Genomic DNA, 21,857 nt, shown 5'->3' on the forward strand with positions numbered 1-21,857 from the left:
GTAGTGTCAAATTATTTTCCAACGTAATTGTACCAGTTGACACTCCCATCATCAGTATATAAGAGTTCTTAATGACCCATGCCGTTGTCAGAATTCATAATTTTATAACCATTTATTTATGGTTATAAAGTGATATCTCATTGAAGTGTTCACTTGCATGTCCCCAATTAACAGTGTTGCTGATAATCTTTCGTATGCTTATTCATCGTTCATATTTCCTCTTCTGTGAAATACCTGGTCATGTTTTTTGCTCATTTTCCTGTTTGGTTGGTCATCTTTTGATTTATTGAAATTATTCATATATTGTAGATACTGGTTTAGTGATGGGTGTGGTGAATCTTTTCCCTGTTTGTGACCTGTTAATTTTTATAGTGTATTTTGTGAACGTTTGCTGTTATTGCTTGAAAATTCATTGTTATAAAGTGTAATGTAATATCATTCTTATCCTTTTTACGTTTATCTTTCTTTTCTTAAGAAGCTCTTTCCTACCTCAAGGTCATAAAGATAGGATCTTTATTTTCTTTCAAAAGTTTGAAAGTTTTGCCTACTGTGTTTATGTCTCTATTCCATTTAGAATTGATTTTTTGTGTATGGTGTGAAGTAGGGATTCAGTTTCATTTGTTCCATATAGATACCCAGTTGCTCCATCACCATTTATTGACAGTCTCTCCTTTCCCCAGTGATGTACAATTTCATCTCTGTCATGTGTGTACATTTAGTTCAAATAAGATTCATAAGGTATCTGTATGAATATCTAAGTATCATCGTCTGGTACTAATGGCTTTAAAAAGTCAAATTTAAGGTTTAAATGTATTTCTGCTTTTCTTTTTTTGCCCAGAATATTCTTCCTTTAAAATGTTATCATTATAACTGTGTTTGTTCAAGTTAGATAATTTTATACCTTTCTAGTCAGAATTGTTGATTTCCTTCCTGAAGAGGAAGGATAAATTAAAGGTCTTAATCGTGTGTGCTTTATAAATATCTCAAAAGTTTTATGATTTAATTTTTGAATTTTGTTGAAATACTAATTTTATTTTTTATTATTTTAGGTTCGACCCTTAAACAGTGAAGGATCATTAAATCTTTTAGGGTTGGAGACGATTAGATTAACATATTTCAAAAATAAGATGGCAGGTAAGAAAATACACATTAGTAGGAGAGCTTCATAGAAGTATTCTCACTAATCTGACTGCTGAAGAAAATAAGTGGCAGAGCCACTTAAACTCAGGTGTATCTTACTCCAAAGTCTGTGAAGTTGACCACTATCAACTTCAATACAACTTCAATACATACTATCAATATATTGAGATAAACTACTAGACAAAAAGTCGTTCTGTTCAGGCTCACATAGCTGTATAGGCAAAATATTTGATTCTGACCTACCTTGTTATTTTTCTGTGGAGTACTGAGGTAAACAGAAAAAGTATAACTGAATATATCTTCTGTACTTTTAATACTGTAGAACCTAGCCAAAATTTGTAGCACTAAAATTATGAAAACTCATCCAGAGTTCCGTTTTGGGACTATTGGAATACATCTTCTGCCAATGCATAGGGCTTAGAACTTTTGAAGTGCTAATGACAACATGGGCAACAGAAGCAGGGACAAGAGGAAAGTCACCAGAGGGCCCAGAGTCAGGAGAGGGAATGGGAACCTGGGTGCTATGGACAGGACAAGGGCAGCACCCAAAGTAGTGAAGTGAGTCCTGGCCAGGGAGACTGCACACATCTAATTAGGTTGATTGCCAGAGAGTGCCTCTGAACAGTTAAAATCTCACTTTTAACAGATATTATTATAATGATATAAGTTATTCTCATGTCTTAGCAACAAATTTCTCCGTAACAGAGGTATTCATAAATTTATGATCTTTTCTGGTGGATCTAGTTAATGAAGATGTAATTATGGTACATTATGTATTTAGAATAATAATTTGACTTAAATGTAAGTAAAAACATTGGCATTAAGAAAACACATTAAAATGTTTATAATAGTTATCTCTGGGTAGTAGGATTATTATATTCCTTAATGCTTTTCTTTTTTCCCCCATATTCTTCCAATAAATTTGTATAGTCTATCCAAAAAAAAATACCGTCAAAAGTTTGTCATTTTTGTTTTGTTTGTTTTTAAGTACTAAGATACACACAAATTTCTTGGCTTCAGATTTGATGCTCTGGTATATCCTCTTGGCACTGGAGGCTTCTTGGTATACAGACTGGTGACTGTAGGAAAAGTCCTATGCTAAGAGGATATTGCAGTATGACTTGAGAAAGGATATTCAGGGATTAGACAAGATTAAATCCACCCTCTTCTCACTGTATGTAAGGATTGTAGAATGTGTCCATAACCCAATTTGTCTCTATAGGATAAAACCTATTCCAACTCATCTTTTTTTATGCTCTCATCTTTCTACTCTAGGCTAGGAGTAAAGGTGGAGCTTGGAGAAGGAAGACCTGACAAAATTTCAACATAGTTGTCTTATCCTTTGAAAAGGAAAGGAAATCCTATTTCCTGTCTTATCCTTTGAAAAGGAAAGGAAATTCTATTTCTCTGTCTTGTCTGTTTCTCTTTCATCTCTCAGGAGCCCAAAGTGCTCTTGCAGTCCGCTGGCTGTCCAGAATCTCCCGTTGCCACTGCAACTCACCAAGATCTGCTTCACCCTCATAATTCTCAAATTCCAACTCTCAAATTCTCATCTACTTTTAAAATTTTATCCTTTTAACATTTGCTGTTAGGAAAGCAATCTGATAAAGCTATTATTATGATACAAGGAGAATGTTGCTTTTTTTTTTTACTAATCATCTTGCTTTGGCTTGCCTTACAGGCTCCTTTGGCTTCTTCCTACTACATTTTTCTCACTTTAACTTTTTGGGTGTTATAAACGTCTAAAGATTGGCTTTTCTCTTTTTCCTTACCTTATTTAGAGAATGGAATTCATCATGTTGTATGGATACAGTTGTCTGTTTTAGAGGATGTTTACCATATCCCAGCATGTTTTGGGAGCCCATGACTAAGAGTTTTGTTTACTTCTAGGTATTAAGATTGAGATAGGTGGGCATTAGGTGACTAGGTGTACATAATTAAGTATCCCCTGAAGATTAGAAGAGTAGAAATAGCAATAAGATTCTTACTTTTAGTAAAGGAAGCCAGAGTAAACACAATTCCTTTCCTGTACTCCACATCTTGCAAATTGGATCTACAAAGGACATGTTTTAATATATAAAAAAAATTTTAACTTATCATTTTCATGGATAATTTACCATTTATGCCTGATGACTGTGCAGGTCAACAATAAGAGCTTTTTAACACCCTAAGCCATTGAAACCAATACTGGGAAGGAGGGAGAAGATGGTGTAGAGATATTGGGGGTGGGGTGGCCAAAGTGATAGGACACCAAAGCAACTACATTTTCCTTTTTTTCTTCTAGTAAAATTGTACCATTTTATGTTTATAATCAAATAAAAGTGAAAATATACTCTGTAAGCTATATTTAATTTCAGCATATATTTGTTTACATATATTTCGTTGAAAATTATTACTTATGTACTATGATTTATCAACACAACTTTAAAAAATCAGAATTGCATATACTTGTATAATTGATTGATGTTTGTACTGTCTTAGAGATTAATGGATGAAAAGCATCTTAGCACTTTAAAGAACATCATTGTTCTTTGTTTTTTTGTTTTTTTTTAACAGAAGGGGATGAACTGGTAGTTCCTGAAACATCAGATAATAGTCGGAAACAAATGGTTAGAAATATTAACAATAAGAGGCGTTATTCCTTCAGAGTTCCAGAAGAGGAAAGGATGCAACAAAGGAGGTAGATATTTAATTCATACTCATCTAAAGATGCCTATAGCATCAGAAGGACTATTTGGTAATAATACTGTATTTGATTTGGAAGGAAAATTTGATCTCTGAAAGTCTGTCGTCATCATCTATGGTGTTAAAAACTGCAATAATGAATGTATTTCTCAGTGTAATTTTAACTAATACTTTCCCAATTGTGAGTGTGTACTAGATTAAAGTACCATATTTTGATTCATTTCTCTATGTATATGGAATAGTTACAATTTTTAGAATGTGGGCTTTTATAAACATAGAACATACCTGTGCAGATTAACTATTCTCATGACCAAACAGAAATAGGCTTGTAGTATTTCCAGTTACATATAAAAACATTTCTAATATATTAGCAATTATTTAAGAAGATGTCCATAAAATGTTCAGAATTATCTGTAAAATAGAGTAGAGCTTCTTTGATATTTAAACACTAAAATAACCCTCTCTGTTTTCCCACCAAAAATCATAAGATCTTTTTTAAAATGTAAAACAAAATCTTCTAAGTAAATGTTTAACTTAGTATATTCTATTATTTTAATTCTATCCTTATTAACATGATTTCACCGTTTATTTTTATGAAACGTAATTTTTCTCTAAAAGTGTCTAGATTGGTCATGGAATAAAAGCGTTTAAACAGGTGTTTTCTCTTACAGGGAGATGCTGCGAGATCCAGAAATGAGAAATAAATTAATTTCCAACCCAACTAATTTTAACCACATAGCACACATGGGTCCGGGAGATGGAATACAGATTCTAAAAGACCTGCCCATGGTAAGAGAAATGAAGAGTGAATGTGAATATAAATGGGGTTAAGACTAAGTTGGAGGGGGGAGGGGGTGGATACATGTGAATGTGTGTGCGCCCTTAAATACATACAAGACTTAAAAAGACATATTAGTATAATGAGGAAATGTTTATCTCAGTATATCACAATATATGTAAGATGCATAATGACATAGCTGATGAGAAAAACATAAAATATAGATGTGTATCAAAAACCAAACATACCAAGTTCTTATTTAGTTGAATACCCTATATACTTCTCTCATACCTAGATTTACTATTGTTGGAGAAATCAACCACCAGATTTGGAGACATTCTATACCAAGATTCAGAACTTTGTTACCAAATTACTAAAATTTCACTAAGTTTTAGCAATTCAACACAGATATTTGCCCCCCAAAGAACATTAGCTTGATCATTAACGGTCACACCTCTCATCTGATTATGAAATAAATCTTTTTCCTCTGCCCATTACAGACGTGTTGCCTAGTCAGTCTTATATTTTAAAAAAAGTACAACATAGGAAAACTGTTGTGTGGTTTGTTTTTTTTTTAACAACATGAAGATTGGATTCTTGGACCTAATATATTGAGATTAAGAACATTAGTGGAATTAGCTAATTATCCAAGCTCTGTAACATTTCAGTATCATGGTACTCTCAACAAACTATTGAAACTTTAACATGACTCTTTTGATAGGTGGTGATAGCATCTAGATTTTGCACAGAATTTTAGGCATGATTTAAATGCTATGACAGTTTGGGAGGTGATATGTAAATCTCGACCCAAAGCTCTTTCTGAGGCAGTCTGTGTTAATTACCCACATTACTTAACTCTACTGTGATAGAAGATATAGACATGTATCACTGACAGAAAAAATAATAGGTAATACAGTTTGTACAGTCAAGTTTTTTTAATAAAAATGTTAAGCTCTTAAAGGTAGTTTTTGCATTTCTTTCATAGGAGGAACAAAAAAATCTGCACTAATTTGAGCCTGAGTTCCGCATTATAAATGTCTCAATTGACCAGTTGCCCTGTTTAGGAATGGATGTGATGTTCTTACTGTCATTGTTTTTTCATCATCATCAAGATATTATTATACGATTATAGTACCATTACTTCCTTTCAAATCATTCACAATAGTCAGTTAACCTTTTGAAATGGGGATTTTTATGAGCCGTGCTAGGTAGCTATAAATAAAGTATGCAAAAAGATTACAGCCAATCTTGATATAGTAATTCAAACGAAGTAAGAAATTTAAGGCTGAGCATAAATATTAAGCTGAAAATATTGAGAGTAAATAAAGGCTGAGTTTACATAGTTAACTGTTACACTTATCTATCATATCTAAAAGCTATATACTACTTTTTCAGCTTTTGCCTGGGAACGAGAGTTCAGATTTTTCTCCATTCTTTTCCCGTTCTGAACATTTACTTAAGTCCTCAGTCTGCTTTTCCTTTATTCTCAGAAGTAAATGGAGCAGAGCCACGCAGTCCAAAAGCTTCTGTCATGTTTCCTTACAGAAGCTACAAGGTCAAGTACAAAGTACCTTAGGAGAGAGAATTTTTTAATGGTGATAAACAGTTGAAATGTGAATATATGTATAGCTTATATTTGATAGATCAATGTGAAAATTTTTGAAATTTAGTTAGCAAATAGTTTTTCAACATCTGCTATGTAGGTAGCATTATGGAGGGATAGAGGCATACAAATTTCAAATACATCCATATGTTGCAAAGCAACATATCAGCAAATACAAAATTATTTCAGTAGTGAACAAGGTTTTAATGGGTATTATGCTTTTAAAATTAAACTTTCTCTCACACTTGCTTCATTCTGGTGTACAAAAAAAGAACAGTATGGTTTCCCTCTCATATATTCCAATAACACAGCAAGAAGAATTATGGAAAATTTTTCTATAAATTCTGTTATATCCCACAGTATGTTCCTTAAGGAGAAATAGTTTTAGGATTTAATAAAATGTTCCTCTGCTTGACCAGGTGAAAAATCAGTTTGCTAATGTTCCAGAATGTTTTTCAGACCTTCATTCACAGTAAGACTTTTTCTTTCTACACCCTGAATAAGCACACTGAAGCAAAATGTGAAATTTCAAGCATTGTAAGAACTTTCATATCCCAGCATCCCTCCTTTTTCTCCCTTCACCCTCCCACCACTTAAAGTAAACGAAATCTCTATTTTGTCGTTGTTGTTGTTCAGAATAAGGTCCATTCTTAATTACTGGGCAAAACAAGTTCAGATAGCATTTCCCAAAGATTCAACATCGATCTGACCCCATGACACAGGGCCTCCTGTGCTGGCTACTTATTCCCATTAGACCTCTTGATTTTTAGTATTAGTGTCACTGATTTTGTTAACCCATGACTGCCTTGCTGGTTCTTTTTGTAATTAACACAAGTGACTTTTTACCCTAGAGGTGCAATCCAGTTTTTTTTTTTTTTTTTTTTTTTTTTTTTAATTTATTTATTTATTTTTGGCTGTGCTGGGTCTTCGGTTCGTGCGAGGGCTTTCTCCAGTTGCGGCAAGTGGGGGCCACTCTTCATCGCGGTGCGGGGACCGCTCTTCATCGCGATGCGCGGGCCTTTCACTATCGTGGCCCCTCCCGTTGCGGGGCACAGGCTCCAGACGCGCAGGCTCAGTAGCCGTGGCTCACGGGCCCAGCCGCTCCACGGCATGTGGGATCTTCCCAGACCAGGGCTCGAACCCGTGTCCCCTGCATTAGCAGGCAGATTCTCAACCACTGCGCCACCAGGGAAGCCCGCAATCCAGTTTTTAATGTTCCTTTCATTCCTTTCATGTTTTGTTATCACATAAGCACTTTTGAATGCCCAGGAAAAGAAGTTGGTGTAAATTTTTGAAACCTGTTCACCTGTACATGTAGTATTGTAGCAAAGATGTTATGTGTCTGAACTCCTGTTCTTTATTTTCACCTGACTTTCTTCCTTTCACTAGCAAAGAACATAAAAGCTGGGGTTTGTCATAGGCATCCATTTAATCACTTAACAAATATTTTTTGATATATTGTCATGCCAGAACTGTACCTACCTTGGAGTAGACACTGGTAAACAACACAGTAATATGCATGTCTGAAAAGAAAATAATACACATGTCTGTACCTCTGTGTGTGTGTGTATATGTGTGTGTGTGTATACATGTATTAAAAAGCTTGTGATATTTTAATATAGTCTCAGATTTTAGTATGTTCTTTCCACTGTAATTTTCTATATTTAATGAACTATTTCCAAAAATAAAGATGAATTTAATTCATCTAACGTTAACATGTATAAGAAGCACTTTCAAATACCAAAGCCATGATGTTGTCATTCGTGCAAAGAGCATGTACCCCAGAAATTTTTATGTTTAACTTATTCAAATCAGTATTGCCTTTCTCTGAAATACTTACAAGCTTAGAGAGTTTATTGAATGTCTTTGGGAGCTTATTCTGTTTCCTTTGTACCAAAATGATGCTGAAAAGGGTTGTTTGCCTCATGAATGTGGAAAAGATAGTAAGGGTAAGGAGTCATTTTTTTCTTTTATCTCCTATATCAGATGTGATATAGGAAATCTTTCATATGTGTCTTAGTGAGCCAAGAGAATATAAGCAATTAATATAAAACAGCATATGTGTCTTACAAATACATACTGTAGTAGTTTCCTTGAATCCTTTTTGTCATTTACCTTTTTTCATAAGTGGATACTTGTAATAAAGAATAGATTTGTCTCTAGTTGAATGCAAGAGTAATATTTTACCTCTAAAAGATTTATTTTTTTGAGCACATAAAATTTCTCCTAGCCTTTTACCCATTCCTAAAATTGTTAACAAATAAAATTTCAAGCTCGGTGACCTTTTAGACTTTTATGAAGTAATTTTACTTCTTAAAGTTACATTTATATCAATAGTTTTATCTTTTTGAAAAGAACCTTAGAAAGTACTGGTTTCACTCACATCTCTACCTTTCTTTTAAGCTTCCCTAATTTACCAGATTTTTTTTTTTTAACAAAGAAAGCTCATCTCAACTCATGAGAATATCAGTCAGCATGTCTCCGGGAAGTCATTCAGCCTGTCTCTAATGAAGAGATGGTAGGATGTTTTCCTGAAACACAGTTGTTCTCAGAAACTGAACTTAGAAAGTTCCCATTAGAGAAGGTGACTGGGTGCTGAGTGACAGTTCCCAAATGTTCACAAGTTATTTTAACATGAAAAACTAGAGCCCTTGTTTTCAAAAACTTTCTTCTATGTCTTTAGTATTACATTATTTCATTTTTTAAAAATACACCTGAACATTGAAGAGAAGGTTGTTCTCTTGTTAAAAACAAACATGTTCTTTGGGTGTCTAAGTGGAGATAAGCTTGGGCTACTTAAAGGTAAACCAATAATTGGTATATTCCACAGTTACTATTTCTGTTACAGGAAGATAAGATCAGTAAAAGCAAACACAGGTCAAGTCTATAAATACCAGGAAATGGTTTTAGTTTCTAAAGGAACAGTTTCATAACGCTTTTGGTGAGAGACTGGTTGTAGGTTCACTTGTTCTTTTCTTTAATTATTTCTCGCTTTTTCTATCCCTAATGTTCTTGGTAGATTTTTGCCATGTTTTGATTCTATCACATAGGAAAATACTGAACTAAATTTTGAAAATCTACTTGTATCTCTGAAAGTCCAGTTTCTACTCAGCTTGATAGTAATAAGAGAGAATAAGTTTATGAGGCAAATGATTTTTTGCAAATCAGCTCTTTAGGTAACTGGCAAGAGGATTACAAAATTTAACTTTCTAAGGCCTAAAAGTATTTCATTATGGATTCAATTCTTGATGTGAGATACTTACTTCATTTTTTCTACATGCATGTTGTCTGAAATGTCACATATATCCAGTGAATCCATTTTCATTACCTCATTACCTTTTTCTTCTTTCTGTTGTTTTTGATAGCCGGGTTTCCCTTATCCATCCCCTCATCATCACTCCGGTCTGATCTCCTCTCCGATCAACTTTGAGCACATCTATCACATGACTGTTAATTCTGCTGAAAAATTTCTCTCTCCTGATTCCATAAACCCTGAATATTCCCCGTCTCTACGCTCTGTCCCCGGTACACCAAGCTTTATGACTCTGAGGGTATGAACAGCTGAGTTAGGTGTTAACTTGTACTAACCATGTGCGGATCTCTGCCTGGCTTCATACGTAACACCGCCAAGGGGGTACATTCTGTGAACGTTTCCCTTTGGCCTGTTTCTCTGTTGCCAAACTTCTGTTCTTCCTCTTCCTCCTCTTCTGTCTTGGAGTTCTACTTTTTTCTTCTTTTGAGGAAAAAGATGAGGATTTGGGAAGATTTCAGTTTTATTTCTAAAACCGTATTGGAGGTTTTTCTATGTCTAATAAAACATCATCCCATCATGATATTTTTCATTACGGATACCATAAGAAATAGCCCCTGAAAAAAAAAAAAAGAAAGAAAGAAATAGCCCCTGAGTAAGTCTTTATTCTATTAAAAACAAACAAAAAAGGGATCTAGAATTTCTGAATTCTGTATTGCTCGTTACCCTAAAACCAGTTCAGTTCAGAGAAATTTTTTATATTTAGTGAAGTTAAAGTCTACAGAAGGGCCTGTCCAAAGGCCTTTTATCTACAATAAACCCCTTCTTGAAAAGCTCACAATTCTCAAAATTATAAAGTATAATAGTACCAGTGAATAACAGGAAAAATTACCAAAAGAAAGTAGTCTTTCTAATCTTTGAGTTGCTGATGCACCTTTAATTCCAGCCAGGATCCAAGATAAGAGAAGTAAATCAACTAGAGAAAAAAGCACAGAGTGCGCTGCATTCTGAAGGACCGTGGTACCTGCCACTGGGTCCTTCCACGCAGCCTTGCATCTTTGTAACTAGTGTCTCTGCAGTGGGATGGAGAGCAAGTGGCCATTCAAGCTGAATATCCATACATCTGTCAAGAAATATGTACTGACTTCAAGGGAGCATTTTCTCAAGTTTGTTTTGCAGATAATAAAATATTTAGATTGTATCATGCAAACGCATTTCCTCTGGCTTAGAAAATAATAGCATCCATTTTTTTATTTGTGTATTTAGTAAAGTAATTTTCCAATAAGAAAATTACCTGTAGGGTGAGAAGTTTATTTTTGTATTTTTGTTTGCATTCTAAATTGTGATGTTTTAAATGTCATTGTTATTGACATTAAACTATAATGTCATTTAAGTGTCTTATTTCACAAGATAAGATTACTTATGATAAACTAAGCTTCAATTTGCTTGGTAACAGATTTCAGGTAGTGGATTCTAGGGGAAGTTGTATAAACTAACCAGTCAAGAATTTTTGATATAAAAGATTGTGGGAATGTTGCTTAAGTTAGTCTTCTATAAATAGAAACACTACGATTGGTGGAAGTTTTACCCTAATCTTAAGCATATTTGTGCAGGAAAAGGACCATCAGCTTAGGTTTCACATTACTTCATAATGAAGTTGAACTTCAGCTGAATGAATGATAAACTGTTGGGTTTGGGTTTTGTGTGGTTTTTTTTTTTCCCCCCCAGAACATATCTTCTGTGTATCATTCGTTTATTACCTCAACATTCAGTGTTACTAAACCACTGGTATTTTTATAGGCTTAATTTTTGCCATTTTTTTCTAGGGTAGGTTTGTTTTATAGAAAAGGACGACACAAAGGTACCTTAAGGTTAATAGCAAAAACAATAAAAATGTAAAGGTTTAAACTGATATCCCCATCTCTCTTGAACTTGACTCTGCTGCATTGTATGCCTGTCATCGGCATCTCGCAGGGTTGCTCCTATGAGTGGCTGTTGAAATGCTAGCACTGTTTTCTGTTTTAAATTTTTTTATTTTCTTAGAGAAAAAAAGGTAAAGTGTTTGCTTTAAACAAATAACACAGTAAGAATTACATGGGCTTTGCAAATTTGATATATGAACCAAAATGGCAATGGTTGAATTTAGAGCCAGCCAGCCAGCCAAATCTCAATATGTGTGATTCTTTAAAATGTATGATTTGGAGTTTTTCAAGATATATTAGTGCATGTTTTCCAAGAGATGTTAGTGGATGTTTGCTAGCTGTGGCCCTGCATTAGTTGTGTTGCCATAACCTTCTCTCAGGTACCAGCCCTGACACCCCTTCTGGTCTGAAAAGGTTAGGGCCATCGAGGAGACCGTGTTCAGACAGCTGGTCCTACGCACCACCTCTCTAGGTGTGTGTGACTTCCAGAGTACTCTATGGCTCATTTTCCTCCCTTGGACACCAACATTATTCAATATTAGATGGGAAACTTCTCACACCAACACTCCCAAGTTAAATGACTTCACCCAGGCTGTGATTGTTAACAAGCGTCATATTTATGACTCGTGGTGCTGCCGTCTTTCTGTGAGGCAGGAATCTCATATGTAGCAAAAGCTTTGTTTCAGTTATCTGCAGAGGTCCATGTAATTCTACATTTCACTGTCACTTCTAACCATGTAACCTTCACTTACTGCACTCACAACAACAAGAACAAAATTGTTATCTGTTGGTAAGTATTTCAGTAAGTATAAAGATAAGCACTTATCCTTGGTTGGGGTGAGGGTTACCTCTGTTAGGGCTTTAGCACTTTTGCGGGCGGGGAGGATTATATAATGTTTCTTGTTCTGTATCACTCTGGTCAAGACAACTTTATTTCTTGAAATTAGGGTGAAAAATAGACATCTCTGTAGAGAATCAGTTTCACTCTGGATGAAGAGTTTTTCTTTCTCTTTTGCTTTTAGAACCCTCGGCCTCAGGAAAGTCGGACAGCATTCAGTGGCTCGGTCAGTATTCCATCTGTCACCAAATCCCGCCCTGAACCTGGTCGCTCCATGAGTGCCAGCAGCGGCCTGTCAGCAAGTAAGTGGCCCCGGCTGCAGGGAGCATTTCCATAGCAAGGGAGCAGCCGTGCGTCATCGGTGGCCAGTGTCTCAGGCCTGGCTGGGTAACGCCTAGTAGGCACAAGTGCAGCTGTTACGAAAACAGTCATAGATCCTTTTAGAAGGTACAGTCCATGTGGGAGACAGACAAACAGCACTACAAATTGTGATGATAACATGCCCCGAAGGAAATAAACAGGGGACAGAAATAGAGAGTAACAGGCAGTAGCTGTTGAGGATGAATTCACACTTAGAATAATTAGCAAGGTCACGTGCCCGCCCCGGGGGTGAAGTCACATTGACTCATGTTTGAGTAACTGAAAGGAGGCACAGTGGCTACCTGGTAGTGGGCAGGGAGTGACAAAGAGTACAGCTCAAGAGGTAGGCAAGGGTCAGATCAAGCAGGGACTTGGGGACCAACGCAAGACATTTTTTATTTTTTAAAAAACACAGTGGGAAACCTCCGAAGAGTTTTAAGTAGGCAAGGACCATTAGGGCAAGACTGTTCTTGGCCAACAGCTGCTTCTCTGTCACTTTCTCAGAAGTAACCTGGTATTGGCTTCGATCAGAGAGAACGGGGCGAGTGCGCCCGAGCAAACGCAGGCCCAGGGTGGACCCGGGGTAATGCTAACGTAGCCTCCCTCACCTCCCTGCAGCTGAGCTCTGAGAAGAACAGACGGTAGTAACTCCAGCTCACAGTTCAGAGTTTTTCAGGCAGAAGCGTATTCGTTGCCTTGTATTCTTGAATGGGAGACATTCGAGTCAGGCCTCCCGGTGCAGACTGAGTGTCCTCCTTCACTCACTGTTCATGCTGAGGACGCCAGTGTCAGCACCCGCCTTGTGCCCAGCTCTTGGTTTTAGGCTCTGGCAACACAGAAGTGAAGGGTGCTGGAATACCATTTGTTCTCTTGCTGTGGAACAAATTACCCCAAAATTTAGAAGCGTAAAAGAGCAAAAGTCTATTATCTCTCACAGTTTCTGAGGGTCAGGGATCTGGGAGCTTAGCTGGATGGTCCTGGCTCAGGGCCTCTCAGGAAGCTGCGGTCAAGCTGTCTGCCGGGGCTGCCATCAACTCCGAGCTCAACTGGGACTAGAGAAGCCACTTCCCAGCTCACTCACATGGTTGTTGGCAGGCCTCTGTTCCTCACCACCGTGGACCTGAGTGCCCTGGTGACATGGCCGCTGGCTTCCCACAGAGCAAGTGACCTGAGACAGAGAGACCGAGCAGCGGTCTCAGAAGGGACATGCCATCGCTTCTGCAGTCTGCTGGTGATCACACAGACCACCCCTGGGACCATGGGAGGACCCCGCCCCGGGCCTGCAAACCAAGGACAGGCGCCTGCTGCAGAGACTGGCTGCAGACGTACAGAGCGCGTGCAAGGAGTTTTCAGTCGACAGGCAGAAGTTGAAGTGTCCATCTTGTGACTTACTTGTTGTCATCTCCCAAAGTCATCTCTAAGCAGTGTGTAGCCTAGATTACAATGAAAATATCTAGCCAGTTGGAAAAATGGCAACCATTTTATGAATTATCTTTTTACTAATGGTAGCTCGATAAGATAACAGATTTAATATAACTAACCAGAAGCTATCAACACTTGAGATGCAAAGAAAGTATCACAATATTAATAGTTAAGTTCATAATCCCTTACCCAAAACTCTTGGGGCCAGATACCTGTTTTCAGAATTCAGATTTTTTTTTTTTTTATTTTAGAAGGGAATCTACCATATATTATATTACATTCCTAGCAAGATCTAAGACAGCACCTACAAACATATTAATACTTATACAGCAAAATTTATGACTAGTCATACTATGAATATATAAATAAATGTACTCTTTTTAAGTGAAGTCTGTAATCAGCCTCCAGTCAGTTCAGATTAAGTCTGCCACCACATGAATTTACATCAAACGTACGAAAAAAGTTTTGGTTTTCAGGGCTTTTGGATTTGTGGAATTGCAGGTGAGGATAGGACCTGTAATGCAGAGATTTAAAGGGCTGAGTGGCCATCTCCTTAGGAGCGCTGAAGTGAGGGTCCACTGTCATTGCTGACAATATGCAAGCTACAGACTGGAGCCAGCTCCAAATCCCTGTCAAGGCCTTTAATGCAATAATCAGGCGTGGCCTTCTTGAGATTCTTAGTACCAAGCTGTCTGTATAGAGATTAAGAGGAAGACCAGCCCAGGAATTCCAAGGGGCATCTGCCATTTAGAGTGCTTCTTGCTGGCTTCAAGAGTAGCCCAGCTCACGTAAAGAATTTCCAGAAGGACAGCCTGCCAAGAGAGACACAAGAAGAAACGGGGTTCCATGTTGTCAACCTCCAGAACCAGAAGCACAGGCTCTTCCAGGGCCAGACTTGCAATGGCTTCCTGACTGAAGTCAAATTAACACAGAGCTTTCCACTGTGACTCTACCCGCTCCTGTCAGTGACACGCTCACTGGGGAGCCTGCAGACTCTCCTAGAGGTCATGTAGAGTTACACACCGTCACCCCAAGAGATCTGGGGCCCAACCCCCTGAATCACCATCTAGAACTCTTTGGAAGAGACCCTGCCTGAGTTGGAACCACAGTTTTCAGATTGTCCCCCTTTGCTGTTCAATCAAAACAGCCCATCTCAATTTTTTAAGATTAGGGTGGTTGAGTGTAATTTTTCTCTGAAAGGAACATTCCCAAAGTTAAAAAAAAAAGAAAAGAAAAGAAAAAGTGTAAATCACAGAGGTGGATTAAGTTCTCTATTCTATAAACGATCACTAGGACGGAGGAAAAGAGCCCAGTAAGTGCATACTAAGCTCTGGGCAGCCCCCTCACACACCTTCCGTCTTACATTTCATTCTCCGTGTATTGAGTGCTCAGTTCCCACAAAAATCCCGGAAGGTAGAATTTATTTTCTTATTTACAAATGAAGAAAACTGAGACTTAGATAAAATAACTTGCTTAAGGTCACACAGGTTAGTAAGCAGAGCAGCAGAGCTCTCTGGCAGTTTGGGTTTTTTATTCAGAGCGACAAAATTTTAAAAATAGTAACTTACATTAGAGCTTTTGTTAAATTGAGCACTAAACTAGACATGGAATTGAAAGAGAAATCATAAAAAGTGATTTATGCCTTCAATTAGGTTGTAATCTAAGGAGACATAAGATCCACAGCAAAAAAGTAAAGAGTACATAGCCAAAGAAACACATCAACAAATGAAAATCAGTATATGTCTGGTGACAGATGCCTTAGAAACTGGATGGAGTGTTGGAAGTAAGATTAAGTCAGTGGTTCTCAGCCTGAGATGCATTCTAGAATCATCAGAAGGGCTTTTAAAAGTTAAGTCAGAAATTCTGTTATCATTGGTCTGGGATGGGGCCCAGGCACTGGTGTTTTTAAAGCTCCATAATATAATAGGCAGCATACAACCAGTGTTGGTAACGTCTGCAATAAGTAAATTATGGTGACACAGCTGAGGGGCTCAGGAAACAAACCGAAACTAGAAGGAAGCTGGGGGAGATCACCAAGGACAGGGCTTCAGCAGGCAGGCTTCACAGTCTATACCTAGTAGTTGTGCTAAAACCTCAACGCGGTCTCGCAGTCTTTTTTGACCAGTGATCTTAATATTGCAGCTCAGCAAGATTAAAACATTTTTCAGTAAAAACTAAAGAATAGTAGGGAATGCTAAGAGTTTTAAACAGGTACTCACAATACCCCAATATTTCTAAGATTTTTTTGGTCATCCTTTTTCTTCCTCTGAATGGTGCCCGTCCTCCTTTGATGTACCCCAACTCTAAGATCAAAATAGAGTGTGATTTTAAAGAAACTCACCTCATTTTTGTATCTCAGGCTTTTTGCCCTGTGGGATGAAAATGCTTCTCTTCTGTTCCTTTGTGTTTTTTATGAAAATTCTCTACAAGTTAAGTGACAGTTATGCATCATCAGGAGGCATGGTCTTCATTTCTGGGAACCGTTCTGTTCTGCTTCATCGTTTAGCATGTGTGTTTTGAGCACCTGCTGCATACCCGGTCCTGCACCGGGTCCTGCAGAGGCAGAGACCGTCCTTCTGTTCAGAGAATAGCAGGCACATAATTACAACATAAGATCCAAATGCTCTGAAAGAGGTGATAAGAAGTGCTGTAGGAGCTCCAGGGAGTGGGAAGGAAAACTCACTAAGGCAGTAGCGCGTGGGTGGAGACTGGAGGATTGATTCTGTGGAATCGTCTCGCAAGCAGGGCAGCCTGGGCACGGCCAGTGCGAGCAGGGGCCAGCGGCCCGGTGAGTGCTGCCCGCTCACCCAGCAGCCCTGGCGGCTGGGCTCCGAGGTGGGCTTGGGTGTCAGGGTAACGCAGCTGGACTCACGGCCCATCATGAAGGCCTCTAAGCGGGAGGGTGACCCCAGGGCAGCGGGAAGGATGGCTCGTCACCTCAGCAGTCTGTGCGCTTTCTAGAGGATCGTCCCCTTCTGCACGTATAAAGTTTCACCTGAACGATGTGCTGTAGGGTCATCCGCACAGAACGGCAGTGCATTAAAGAGAGAATTCTCCGGAGGAAGCTCCAGTGCAAAGCGGCAGCCCATGCCCTCCCCGTCAGAGGGCTCGCTGTCCTCGGGAGGCCTGGACCAGGGAAGTGACGCCCCGGCGGGGGACTACGACGCAGAGGTGAGTACCGCGTGGGCAGCACCTCTGTCTGGGGACAGGGGTTTGGAGAAGTCCTGAACGAGGACAGGCGAGTGCGTTTCCCAAAGCCGGCCCACCGCCTTGAGCCTGGCCTCCGCTGCCGCAGGGATCAGCCACTCACCGCAGCGGGGGTGGCGGAGCCAGTCACTTGGGTCGCAAACTGCAGTCTCCCTGGAGGTGTTCAGACTTCTCATAGCTTTTGTATGAAAACGGCCTACATTTCTAAAGACCTGCAGAAGGGACTGAGCGTTTGTTATATTCTGTGCCTCTTACTCAGCTCAGAAACGGGGCTTTCTACTGGCAGGAGAAAAGTCACGTCACTTCATTGGCCAGGGTGGCTGGAGGGGACCCGTGGTGGCCTGAGCCCCTCCCGCCCCTCTGCCGCTCCCTGACGTCTTCCTCTTGGCCTCACAGGACTCTGATTCTCCGAGGCATTCCACAGCTTCCAACAGTTCCAACCTGAGCAGCCCTCCCAGCCCGGTGTCGCCCCGGAAGACCAAGAGCCTCTCCCTGGAGAGCGCCGACCGCGGGAGCTGGGACCCGTGAGTGGCCTCCGCTCTCAGACCAGACGCCGGCAGCGGCCGCTCTGGGCTCCCCTCCGCTCACTCACCCTGTGCTCTCACTGTCATCCCCCCCTCCCCACCCCTGCCTGGAAGCGCCAGGGCCGCAGCAGCAGCAGGCGGGGACTCAGGAATTCTGCATCTGGGACTCGCGGCCACGCCCCCTCGACTGAACAGCGACAGCCGTAAAGGCAGACTTTCATTGAGCAGCTCAGATTAATACCGATTTCATTTCATACACTTAGCGTTGCTTTCCAGAATATTTCACCCCTCCCCTGAAAGGTAGCTTAAGTAGGCAGATTACACAAATGTAAGCGATAAGAATAAGATTAGACAGCCATTGTTCTCACAGCAGAGTCCCGTTGTAGCCCTGAGACAGCACGTGGGGCTCTCGCCAGTGGGCCCCGGGCACGCCAAGCCCCTTCAGCACCACAGTGAATGTCGACCTGATCGTTGCCAGTAAATCCCTGTTCACTAAAACAATGCATATTTTACTACAAAATAGAGTTTAACTAAATACACAAATGTAGAGCTTAAATACTGACTGTATATAATAAAAAGCATCTTGTATTCAACAAAAGATGGATGCATATATGAGACAGAGATCACTTAATTTAAAGAAATGTGTTGTTTCTCGTCTGTTTTCCACCTGAGATATTAAAGGGTAGAACGGCCTCCAGCTGACGTTCACAGAGGGCGAGGGAGAGGCGTGGGAATTCCCCTTAGCGCCATTCCTCACACTGGCCGCAGCCACCTGGGAGCTTCAGGGAACGTTCCAAGGCTTTGGTTTCATCGGTTTGGAGTGTGACCTGGAAACCAGACTTTTAACATTTGAAGCCTCTTCAGCAGCATCATTAAAAGGCATATTTACTTCTATCCAAGACATTTCTTTTTCTAGCAGTAGAATTTGAACCACACTTCTCATGTATTACTATATTTTGGTGTCTTCTGCTGATGAATGTAGAAATGCATTTTGTCACCTTCTGGATCCCTTCCACCTGAAAGGACACAAGGAATGTCATAGTTTCTGAAGGTCCATAAAAGGGTTCAAGAAAGTGCTTTTTCTCCTTGGCTAAGCCCCTTACTCCCTGAGTGGCAGCGAGGCGTCTGGGCCCCGGCTGCGGCGGCTTCTCTGGGGGCGGGGGGAGGTGTGTTTTGAGGGGGTGTGGGCTTCCTCAGATAAGCCTGGGAAAGGGGTTTAGTTACCAAATAAGGTAAAACCTCAAATGCAAGGACTTGACCAGCCTTAACCAAATACTCTTTCCCGCACCCAGTGGGAAATGGACGCGCTCAGCCCGGGCGCGGGCAGGAAGTCAGCCCGCGTGGTCATCTTGGCTGCTTAAGCTTTTCCTCCCCCAGTTGCTGTATTGTGGTATTAGTCACATTTCCATTTGGATTCCCGCTGTTTTAATTACCACAAGGAAATGAGATGCAGGACCAGGACTTCATGTCTCCAGAGTCATTTCACCAGTTAAGCACATGAGTAGAGAAAGGGATAAAAATAAAAATATTTCATGGAAGTAAAGAGAATCTGCCTCTCTTTTACTTTTTAATCTAAATTTCTCTGAGAAATAGAAACAGATTTTCTGCTCTCTTCTTTACAATTCAGCTGAAATGGAAGGATTTTCCTGCCGTTGCTTGTCTGAATTGCAGTGTTTGAGCGCTGTCGTTTCACCCCGGCCCCGATTTCACATCTTTCTCCTCAGCAGCAGCTGTGCCGGCCTTCCCACCACAAGCCACAGGGAGCTATACCATTTCCACTGATGCCACTCTCTGGAGCAGGTTACTGAGGTTCAGTGAGGGAAGAAAGGATCCTGTTTGGGGATTATATTATAAAATGTTACAATAGAGAATTTTAAAATAATAACAGCTTTGACATTTGAACTTGGTGCTTGCTCAGATTTGATTGTGTTTTACTTTGTATGGGCATAAATTACTGCACAATTCTAGCCTTCTAAATCCTTTGCTTTTGGAAAAGAAGTGTCATGTAAAAATATTTTTGTGCATTCAGATAGCAAGAGTCAGACCTTGAGTCTGGCTATTGCCAGGACTCCGGTAGCTCCTTAAGCTTGACACTTCTCGGGAGAGGAGGGAACCGGCCAGCCAGGTGCTGAGTGCACGTGGCCCGCTCTCCTCCAGACCCTCCCTCCCCCTGCTTTCCTTTCCCCTCGCCTCTTCCTGCCTCCCTTTTCTCCCCTGAGGAGGCAGACCAGGCTGAGATTCACGGGACTCCACACTAAGCCATTAGTTTATAGCTTTGACAACTAAGTTTCGGCTGCCTGTAGGTGCTTATTTTTAAAAGATGCTTTTAGGATCAAAATATAACCGTACCTGAAGTCTGGGCTCCACTACGTTGAGTCATACCCTGCAGCCCCCCAACAGGGCAGGTAAGAGAAGGGCTTGTCTTGGCCGCTGGGCTCACTGGGAGGTGTAATATTCACCCAGTGGATTATACGCCAGTAATCTGAAATGGTCTTACCAGTAGTGAGAGAGCAGTCCCAAATATGATTAGCTTCCAATAGTAGAACTTTGGGGGAGAAACACTGCCAAGGGTAGTAGTTTGGGAGGTATTTTGCCAAGATAATGATCATTCTGCTGGGCCTATCCCCATTCTTAAATATGAAGCAGTTACCTTCAGAAGCTTCTTGAGAATGGTTTGGAAAGATGGGGAATGGGTTCTAGAGAAACAGAAAACGTAATGATCATCGAAAGGGATCACTGAAAGATCATGGAACAGATGTGATGTTGCTGTCTGAAGTTATCCTTTGTTTTCGTGCAGGACATTCAAAGAATGTATATGGCAGCAGGAACTCATTTCTCTTCTCAGTAGAAAGTAAAAAAAAGTGAAGAGGCATTTCTGGCATAGTCTAGATGTGTTGGTATTTGGTGCTATCTTTGTTCAGCCAATTTGTTGTCTACTCTTGAATTCTGACTACTTTAATCTGCTTGTGCTTTGGGTGTATAAAATTACATATATGCATATATATATATATATATATATATATATATATATATATATTTCTTTTTGCCAAAAACAAAAGCCTTCCTCCTTGTCAAATGATTGCTAAAGCAGATTTCACTTCTTTAGTTATGTGTGTACACACACACACACACACCCACACACACACACACACCCATACCTACACTGAGTGATTTATCTTCTTTCCCAGGGAGCACAGTTTTAAGGCTATGAAATACAATGAAAAAGGGTCCATCTACTGAGTTTTCCAAGCAATTCTTGTACCCAGGTTTCAGGGAAGAATCTGAAATTCCTGTTATGTTTACAGCAACAATCTGTCATTCCCCAGCTGGCTCTCAGCCTCTCTCTCTCTCTCTGCCTTCCATATGGTTAGAATCATGTCATTTTGCTACTCAGTGGCCGCATCTGCTTCTGTGAAAGACCAGTTGCATTTATGTGGACTCTCAGGTATCATTAAAGAAAAGCCAGAGGAGGGGTGAGTGGACATCCCTAACCCCCAGGTACAGCAGGGCCGTTTGCTGGCCTTTGGCCACGAACACTGTAGTCTCCCAGCTGAACAGAGCTTTGTAAAGCTCAGCATCCACTCTCTGGACAGAGGGGCATTCTCGGCAGCGGCCAGCCTTCGCCACTGCCCTGGTCCGCTGGGCTGAACAGGGAAGTAACTGGGCGCCTCGCTCCCCACCTCTCGGTGGCCCCGTCCCCGCATTCGTTAGAGAAGCCACATGGCATTTCGTTGGGCCCATCTTAAAACCTTTCCTTGTGATGACTTCATTCTGCAAGTCCAGCGTTCTCTGCTGAGTCCTGCTCCACAAGAGGGCCTCGCTTCAGCTGGTCTCTTGTTTCAGCTCAGGCCGGTAGGCCGGCGCTCCTCTCCCTTCCCAGGGACAACCGTTACACACAGAAACCATTGCATTTATGGGGGGAAATTGATGAAAACAAGTCAACCTTGAAATTTCATGAAAACAAAATGACCTGCCTTTTTATTTGATAGTGTAATACCATTTGTTTTATAAATTTTTTAGGGTTTTTTTTTTTCTCATTGTAATATTATTGTACAGTTTTGCATGGCCTGGGTGTAATCATTTTTTTGTTTAGAATATAATGCTGACAAATAAGTGTGTATGGAAGGG

The 21,857-nt window shown here is 40.2% G+C and overlaps 1 protein-coding gene across 1 annotated transcript in view; it reads left to right on the forward strand.

Moving 5' to 3' along the window:
• LOC132372632 (serine/threonine-protein kinase MRCK alpha-like) overlaps positions 1 to 18,303 on the forward strand; it is a 128,528-nt gene extending 110,225 nt beyond the window's left edge. The window contains exons 24-30 of the mRNA XM_059934747.1: positions 1,050 to 1,134; positions 3,697 to 3,820; positions 4,497 to 4,614; positions 9,572 to 9,757; positions 12,401 to 12,518; positions 17,012 to 17,169; positions 17,602 to 18,303. Of these exons, the coding sequence (XP_059790730.1) occupies positions 1,050 to 1,134; positions 3,697 to 3,820; positions 4,497 to 4,614; positions 9,572 to 9,757; positions 12,401 to 12,518; positions 17,012 to 17,169; positions 17,602 to 17,733 (921 nt within the window). The 3' untranslated portion in view covers positions 17,734 to 18,303. The remainder of the gene's footprint in view (positions 1 to 1,049; positions 1,135 to 3,696; positions 3,821 to 4,496; positions 4,615 to 9,571; positions 9,758 to 12,400; positions 12,519 to 17,011; positions 17,170 to 17,601) is intronic.
• The last annotated feature ends 3,554 nt before the right edge of the window (positions 18,304 to 21,857 follow it).

This window comes from Balaenoptera ricei, chromosome 1 (genome assembly GCF_028023285.1).
Source record: "Balaenoptera ricei isolate mBalRic1 chromosome 1, mBalRic1.hap2, whole genome shotgun sequence".
Classification (NCBI taxonomy): Eukaryota; Metazoa; Chordata; class Mammalia; order Artiodactyla; family Balaenopteridae; genus Balaenoptera; species Balaenoptera ricei.